At 34.3% G+C, this 9,644-nt stretch overlaps 1 protein-coding gene across 1 annotated transcript in view; it reads right to left on the bottom strand.

The window, feature by feature from the left end:
* The window catches only part of PCLO (piccolo presynaptic cytomatrix protein), a 367,600-nt gene that overhangs the window by 42,350 nt on the left and 315,606 nt on the right, over positions 1 to 9,644 (bottom strand). The window contains exon 23 of the mRNA XM_064443829.1: positions 6,457 to 6,524. Within this exon, the coding sequence (XP_064299899.1) occupies positions 6,457 to 6,524 (68 nt within the window). The remainder of the gene's footprint in view (positions 1 to 6,456; positions 6,525 to 9,644) is intronic.

The raw sequence follows: 9,644 nt of genomic DNA, 5'->3' as shown, positions 1-9,644 counted from the left end.
TAGAAGGGCAGAATCACCTCCCTCGACCTGCTGGCCATGCTTCTCGTGATGCAGCCCAGGACTCGGTTGGGTTTCTGGGCTGCACATGCACATTGCTGAGTCACATATAATTTCCCATCTACCAGTGTCTCAAATCCTTCTCCGCAGGGCTGCTCTCAATTAACTCATCACCCATCTTTGAATAATGGGTGATGAGCTCTCTCTAAACTCCCTCCCACCTTACTCATTTTGCAGGTTGTGTTATATTCTATTCTGTAGTTGAGCCTTCTGGAAGAAGTAATCTACTATAATTTTTCTCATTACTGACCAAGAAAAAGCAACAAAAGCTGTTGCCTTAATTATTAGAAATAAATTGTTAGAGATTTCCTTCATACCAAAGGAAGTTAAGGGTATATTTGTAATAGCTAGAGTATTTAGGCTCCTCATATAGTTTGTGAGGAGGCTTTGCAGGGGCAAATTATAGCACATAAACTAGGTACTGATATTCTTTGTAACACTGGCCTAAAGTGATGGTATAGTGGTTCCCACAGGAAGTGAGGATGCAGTCCCAAATGCAGTGCTGCCGGGCTCTGGAGGCACACTGGAAACCATTTGCTGCCCGTAACTGGCTGCTCTCAGGATGATAACTGGTGTTTCTCTATTTTACAGCAAGGATTACTTTTGTCCTGTAGTCCCCTTGGTATCCAAGGGCTGCTGAGGTGCCAGGTAACTTTGCCTCTCTCCTTCCGAGATGCAGATCGTTCAGCATGAGCTTCTTAGGACTTCCCCAAAATGGCCATTCCACTAATTTTGGCATCAAACTACCAGAAAATCTGCTTTCTTCCATGAATTAATGCAAGTCCCTCTTGTCCAAACCCAGAACATACGTCAGAGTCTCTTTATCACATTTTTTGCATGTTCGTTCCTAAATCACAGTGCTTCTCCATTAAATATCAAAGAACTTATTCCAAACATTTAAAACAACTGTCTTGATGTTTCCCTTATGCACCTTTTTGGGGTAAGTGTCTATAAATGTTGTAATTCTTGTTTTCTTTCTGATTTTTTTTTGATGTTTCAGACAGTTAAAGAGAAAAATGCTTGTGAAGGAAAAACAGCTAAATATGTCTTGCTGGTATTCATGTTAGATGACCTAAGATGAGGTTATGTTTCACAGAAGTTACCTTCTAATAGTTTCAGAGATATAAATTAGACTTGATTATGAAAGAAGGAAAGTCTCAGATGATCCCAAAGTTATGTAAGTTTAATATTTAACCTGATCTCTGTCCTACATTGTTCCCAGTCTCAGTGTTTTCATTCAAAGTCACCACTGCTTGTGCAAGGGCAATAAAATTAACCTTAATTTTAATCCAGCAAGAAGTTCAATTCTAATTATAACTTCCTTCATAAATATTAAGTATCATATTTTAATCTGATCCCACAGTCATCTTTTTTGTGAAATGATACAGATAACTGTAAGAAAAGTTTCTAATCTCTAGTAGCCCCCACATTTTCAGCCTGGCCAACCATGACATCAAAGTACAGATTTGTGCGTACGTAAAACCATTTGCAAATCTCAGTAACTGTATTGTGATTAGCCCTTAATAATTTCCTTCATCTGTCTTTTTTCTTCTCTTACTTACAACTTTCTGGTTGAAGATCCAAAATTAAGACTATTTCTCTCTGAACATCCTCATAAGGACTAATATTACAGTTCTGATATTTCAACCAATGTAGTTATAAAAATCAAAATGCTAAATTTTTTAAGTGTAGAGATGCAGCAAATTGATTTAAGCAACAACTCAAGGCCTTAGTCTGTTCTCAGTCATACCACAGTGAGTCCTTTGGCTTAAACAGAGTTACTCTAGCCTAAATAGACAGCAAATAAAAGAATTAATTTTTCTTCTGAGTTTTAATTACTTCGAAGAATGTGGCAATTCTTAGTTTTGCCTGTGCTGTCGGTTTGTTTTATGCCTTATTTTACTAAAGAAAGCTAATCCACCTATTACTCCTGGGCATCCCTTCAAGAGAAAGCATGATACAGTTTGCAAGATAACTCACTCTAGGGTCTATTCTGTGCAGACATGATGGATGAAGATTTTACCAGGGCTATTCAGAAAGCTATAAAGGAAAATTTACAAGTCAAATAATTGCCAGTTGCTTACTTACAGAGATCATGCATCTTTCCTCCAAAATGTTATTAGAATGACCACCTAGCCTGTTTTTAAGTTTTGTGTGGTATTTGAACCATTTTTCTTATAAACAGCGATTAGGCTGTCTTAATTAATGAAATATAAAGTTAAGTGATGAAACTGTTAAAAATGAATTAGTTTATAATCCAGGCTGATGAACCACAAAGCTCAAAAATTAATAAAAGATGGGTGTTTTTTAGCTTAGAATCCTCTGAATAGATGAAATAAAAATCACAGTATTGTAAAATTTGCCTGTTAAAGTATGATGTTATCAAAGAGCTTGTTTGTTGCTTTCTTTTTTTAATCTGTAACTCAGACAAATACATAACATGCAAAAAAAGGAAAACCCTGGAAGAGTGCATTAAAGGCTATGTAAACAATGCGTGCATATCACTAGTATGTCATCTTGCAGAAGTTCAGTATGTGTGAATCATCAGATTTCAAAATAGTACAAAACTATTCTTTCTGCTTGGGTGTGGAAACACATCTATGGAGGCTTTTACTAGCATGTTCTGCAATTTTGTGTCCAGGTCCAGTCATTCATACAGGGAGTTTCTTACTTACAGGACTTCATTTTACTGCACTCAAAGGACGATGTTCAAAGGACCACTGGAAATGTCAGAAAGTGAGGCTCTGAGCCATGGCAGAACTGTGTAGAGAAGTTTTTGGTATTCAGGACATGGACTAGATGGGATTTTTTTTTTAACAAGTTGAAAAAAACACTATCTTGGAAGGTGTGGGTGGGGAGCCATTCTGCTCCTGTACGAGGTTTATAGTTTTCTGACTAAAAATCCTGACCATGAGGCCAAGCAGAGAGGATGACAGAAGCACTATGGGTACTCATTCACGCCAAAAACTACTGAATGAGTGAAGCTAGGCCATGTTTACTGACATGTTCATCTTTCCTAAGTCTTTGAGATGAACAGCAATGTCTGTGATCCTAGGGGAATGATATTCTCAAAATGAGAAGATCCAAAATTTCCTTATAGTAAACTATTTCAGTTAAAATGCTATTTATATCTATATATCTCTTCTACTAGAAATAATGGCAGCTTGGGATTACCTAGTAAATCCACACTTTTGAAATATATCAAAATAATTTTCCCCATGTATTTCTTAATTGGATAAACAGTTGGTATGTGGAAAATACCATCTGGGATCTATTGGCTGAGCAGTTTCATAGGGCGTATAGACCAATTATGATCTACAACTGAATCAAGATATTAATCATGTTCTTTTAATTGTTAGTTTCAATCCTTACATGGAACACAATTGGGTTTTTTTTGTTTGTAACATCTGTAATATTCCATGGCATGTCATAAGAAATCTTAAAAAAAAAAAGTATTGCACTTTCTGAAATGAATAGAGAAATTGGTTTGCATAACTCAATGAAGATCACAATATGTATCATAAGATTTACTGAAGTTTAAGAAGATGAAGTATTTCATCTGCTCAGGGCAGAATGTCCAGTGTACGATAGCATGCAACAATGAATATCATAAAAATAACTGTAACACAGTGTCCAAGAACAAAACTCTGAAATATTTTATATTATTAAGTAGTATGAAAATACAGAATATGACAAGATGATATGTTCAGAGAAACAAAGATTATCATAGCAATACTCACAGTTATTTATATTGACCATTTGGTTGTGTCAGCAAAGTAAATAGTACTGTTTTCCAATATTTACTTATAATTTACCAAATACAGCTTAATAGCACAAAAACTATTCCCAACAAAACAGTAGCACATTTCTCAAGCAGGTAAACAATTACAAAAGGAGCATATTTTCCCTTGGTGGTTCCACTTATGTACATGTGTAAAATCTGGTGTCATACTCTGCGAGCTGAATCTGAACCCTGTTTCTACAGTTTTGATTCAGCTGCCTGAAAATGAGTTTTCATTGGCATTTGAGAGTCCTACCTTGCTTTGCCTCCAGCTACTGGTCTTAAAGATCTTGTCCCTGTAAGTCCCCTGCCATGTATGCCAGACTTGTGTAAATGACTTGGATGACTAAAACATTTCAAGTAGCAGTAGATCCGCATGTTTAAGCAATTGAATTTATTCTGCACAGTTTTGAAGAGAGTAATCCACAGGCTACTTTTCACAGAAGTTATCCATTAAGAATATTTGAAAATGTAAAAATAGTACTAGTATTGAAAAGTTTTAAGCGTAACACTAAATCCCTGTTTGCAAATGAGAATACAAATGTCAACTATGGGAGCTCTCTACAAATTAATAAAAAATGAGAATGAATACTTCCTTCCCGTTAATTGCAGAGCTCATCTGGTCCACCACATAGATAAGTGCACTACAGAAAAGTTATCATTTAATCTTTAAGACTTTAAGATTTTCATTCAGTTTTGTTCATCTATGAAAAGAACACCACAATAATTCTATAATACTAAAGTAATTCTCAGTTAATCCTGAGTTCCTCTAAATTCTTAACTACTTCCCCAAAAGATAATCACATTTACATGCTGAAACTGAAATGCTATTGAATTGTTTTCCAGCTTTTAATTTAATTTATCATTTGAGATTGATCTGCCCCATCTTAGTCAGTTAGAAATCAGACACTAAAAACTAGGCTGGCCACCTCAGCTTTTCTCAATGGAGACAAACCACTCTTGGTAAGAACCACTCATTTTATCAGACATGGATTTGTAACTCCTAGATTTCTCAAGTTAGGAGAGTTGAATTGTATCATAAGTGAAAATTAGGGAATTGCAGCTCTTGAGTTATTTGCAGATTTTGAAGATGAGCAGAAATATGCTTTTGGCTGGAAAAGTAGTTTTAGTGACCAAATGCCATGTACAGATCTTTTAGAATGCTTCAAAAGGTGTTGTTTGGTTGGGTTGGTTTGTTTGAGGTTTTTCTGAATGAAACAAATGTTAAATTAAAACTTTTTGTATTTGTTTGTTCTGAAATTTATGATCCAAAAACTTACATAAAGGGCAATTTATGATGAACAAAATGATGAAAAGCTATTTGTTTACAATTATCATTCTATATAAAACACATCATGACAAAGTAAAAATGGAAAATTCCTGATTTCCCATTTTCATCCCACCATTTCTCTTATAAAAAATAGTTTGTTTTTCAAATACCTAAAATTACTATTGGACAAATTGAAGTTTGACAAGCAGATGAATTTGGATTTTTATAATGATGAGTACTATGTACTGAAAGATTTAGTAGAATGAATATACTGAGTTAAGGATTCTTGCTTTGGAAAGGACAGTTTTACAGTTCTACCTTCAAATTCTAATTTGGTTTCTTTAAATCTGTGGAACATTAGACCACTTTTACCTCAAATATAGCAACAGTGATTATTTACCCATGTATACACATTGCAGAAACCTGAAAAATGTTGATTTTTTTAAGGCTGCTCTTAACATGAAGTTAACTTCAATTGTATATATGAATTTCAATTTATGAATTAATTAAAACCCAAAGCTGCATTGAAATGCAATAAAATGATAGAAGTATTATTATAATAATAAAATGAAGGTCATGATAATTGTTTTATATTTGAGGTCAACAGAAACATACACTTGAAAGAAAAAACCTTATATGTAAAGGGAAACGGAATTTTCCTAACATATCCTTCAATACAAAACACTCTCTTAATTTTCATGCAGTTGTCCATTATTACACACGAAAGAGATAATCACATTGCTTATGAAACTTTGAAAGCCATTCTGTTGGGCTCTTTCCAGTTCCAATTTTACAATGTCTCCTTCCTTGGCAACACCACATTCATACCGAAAAAAAATTCCCTCAGGACTTCCCAATCAGATAAGGGATTCACTATAGTCTAAGTGCAGCAGTCAAGCTTATATTTTTATTTAAACTTAATGTCTTATATAGGAACCAAAATTAAGAATTCCTTTACGAAATAAATATTCTGAAATGTTATAAAAATAGAGCCTGGCAGCCACTGGATATTTTCTTCTGATTTAATGGGTGTTGAGTCAGCTCCATACTTCATATTTTTTATTCCAATACTACGAAAAGCAATGAACATCGAAAGACAGGTATTATTCATTGCAGCCTAACTAATGAATTACTTTAAATAAACAGGTAAGACCCTGTTCTCATTTAAACTGAAGACTTATTACATTGGTGCTATGTGTAAAGGGCCTTAGAGTAAATGAAAGTCAGGATCTTTATAATACAAAGAGAGCGTAGGCTAATCTTTCATAGCATAACAAGTAAAACAAATAAACATATCCATTCTATAAACATGGGATACCACTGTAGTGTTGTTTGTATTTCTTTTTACCTTCTGCATCGGTTAATCCTACTCCTGATGGCTTTACTGGTTCTTGTCCATTCTGGCTCATCTTCCCTCTGTTAAAAGATACAGTGGTAGTTGTCAATAAGATCATAAAAAGAAGAGATCTAAGGAAATGATACACCCAAACCAGTGAGGCTTGGTTCTGTACAAAAAGACAAACATCATGGGTATTTCTAAAAACCAAAAGCGTGTGTGCAGGTGTATTTAATTTCAAGAAAATAAAGTGGACAGTAGGTTTTTTTCTATTGCTATTTGGACAGATTACTTAACAATATTATTTTTTTTCTCTTTTGGAGGCAACTGCAATCACATCTTGCTAAGCTGTACGTGATTACAGAATGGGGCCATCAGGTACTTTCTGCTACCTGCCCCCTTTGGCCTGTTGTTCTGCAATCAGTCTGCATAGCTCCTTTCCTCATTTATCCTGTTATGGTGAACAGTGAGATATATAATGAGGAGTCACAAAATTGATATTTGGTCTACAATACCATTACTTCAAAGGTAAGGCATAATTGTGGTAATTATCTTCTTTTAATTATTGATTTTTACATTACAGTTTAGATTTAGCATAAGAAACAATTCACTTCTGAGACATACATTAATCTTAAAATGAGTGGAACAGATCATGCTCTGGAGGTGCCTATCTTACTCCACTGGATGGAGAAAGAACCTGGACTAGTCTAGATGTCTATTTTTAGACAATGAAAGGTAAAATGTAAGCTATCTTTAAACATACTTGTTGTAACCTCTAAGGCATGATTACGATCACTCTCAAAAACATGTCTGCTAATATCAGATGTTTGTGCTTCTATTTGTCTTTCTCCTTAAGACACTGAAATGCTGTGATAGAGAATATAAGGCATTATCTTCAGATGCGTGCAATTCCTCTGGGGTTACAGGGTCAGTGCTGTTCTTTGCTACCAATGAGCCAGCTGCATGTTTCACAGCAACAATGGAAGTTGTCCAAGTCCACAATGAACTAACAAATTAGTATAAAATGTCCATTTTTAAAGTAAATTTAAAATCAATTTTAACAGAAAGTTATTCTTTTCTTCTATGAGGTAATGTTTTGTAAGTGGATTACAATCATGATACAAGAATTATTTGTCCCTAGGGTTAGGTTCCTTACACATCGTTCAGTTGCTTTTTACCTTTGCATTCAAAATTAATATAATTTTACAGACATAGCACTGTTATAGATGGTTACATAATACAAAGGCATAGAGAATCTGCTCATAATTATAGTTGATATAATGAGTAACTTTCAGGGGTATTACAACTGGATAATAAGAGTCTTCTAAAAAAATATCTCCCAACTAGAAAGGCTTTACAAGATTTATTTGGCTGTGTACAAACCTATATAATGATTAATTTCCCTTGATAGTTATAGCGATATTTAATATGGGCAAGTATTCTAATTAGTTACCTCATCTAACAATTCCCATGGTGTCACTATTTAATTCTTTTATTTTGCTTCATGACTAAATGTTCCTATGGTTAAAAGCATTTGGACTAAAGAGTTTAAAACTCGGCTTATCCAACACTTTTTCTATTCATAGATCAGAAGCTTAATCTAAACAGGGAGCTTTTAACCAAAAATATTTTTGTATGCCAAGGCACCTAAAATTATTTATCTCAGTTACACTTCACATCCAAATAGTGAACTGTGGTCTTATGGATATGCTGAATTAATGTGCAAGGTCAGAGTCCCTGAAGTCATTATCAAGCCAGTGTGAATGCAAATATTGACTAAAATGTCAGTCATACATATATTCAGATATATAAGAATTTTTATCCAGAATTTAAAATGGAAACAATTATCTATTTTAAAACATTCTCCCTAGGGATGATCCCAAAGGTCTCTGGTACTGTAAAAAGTATTTCTGTCATTCTTTTTCGTTACACTGCAATGTAAAGCCCTTGAGACTAACATGAAAAAGAAAACATTTTCTGCCTATGTAAAAGCCCTGTGTAACTTTTAAAGTCTCCGTCTAATGTCAGCGTATAAACAATTTCCTTTGAAAATGCCATAAAAAGAAGATACTCTAGCCCTTAACAGAAAATAAGAGGGCTGGATATATTGTATTTAAGTAAAATTCATGGGAACAAAATACTATATGAGAAAAGCTGAAGCCTTGGAGACTTCTTCCTGCTTTGCAGTAGAAGTGCAGCTGATTTCAGATTTAATAGGCTCGTGAATCTGTCAGCCAAATACTAAGTAACTGTAGATACTGTTACATTGCTGAATAATACACAATGAGTGATAGTATTCAGACTCAAATTTAGCATATGTGAACTAAAAACTTCTACTGAGAGCTCCACCTCGTGTTTCTGTGCACAAAGATTTTATGCATCTTTGCTTTCTCATTAAGAACAATGGCAAAATAATTTTCTTTGTCAAATCCAATTCAAGACAGTCTTTGCCACTGGGAAGTACAGCTCATTTTAACACAGAACAATGTGACTGAAATGTTCAATGAGGATTAAACGATTGGCACCCCCCAACCTGAGCTCACATTGTCCTCCCAGATTCTGAAAATGAGACTGAAATATTAGATTCATGTCTATTTCCCTTTTAGTCACTAATAAACTGTAGAAAAAATATCATTGAGCTTTATTTTAGAAAAAGATGAATACTTAGAAATGCCACAGTTCTAGAGAATGAATTTCTTCTTCCTTCAAGCTTTTTTAGGAAGATTATATCAAACTCTTGTGACTAATAATTCAAGACTGCAGGGGAAAAGCAAAAACTTATGTTCCAGAGAAATACATGGAACAACTATTGCAGACACTGAATGAGCAACAACCACTAATATTTTGAGAACAGTCAATCTATAATAAAGTCAGATCAGTTGATCAGGAGCAGTTTTTTTTCCTGTAAAGTAATGTAAATGTAATTGCCAAATGAAGATGGATGCTGCCAAAGTTGAGGGGTAAAAATCCTGGCAAAACTTTTCTCTGAGGAATAGTTAACCAGGTAAAATGGCTGAAAATTAAGTAATTTTATAGGATCATTGCACTGATAGTAGCTTGATAATTCCTGCAGGGGCTCCCTCCCCAAAATTTTTTGTCAATAAACAGCTTCTGAGAAATTCTACTCAAATTCTTAAAAACTTGGGGGAAGTTGGTTTGTATGCAGAATCTGAATTTCAGTTGCACTAGTAACACATATT

This window comes from Phalacrocorax carbo, chromosome 1, assembly GCF_963921805.1.
Source record: "Phalacrocorax carbo chromosome 1, bPhaCar2.1, whole genome shotgun sequence".
NCBI classification, from domain to species: domain Eukaryota; kingdom Metazoa; phylum Chordata; class Aves; order Suliformes; family Phalacrocoracidae; genus Phalacrocorax; species Phalacrocorax carbo.
This window is presented reverse-complemented; position numbering and strand designations above follow the sequence as displayed.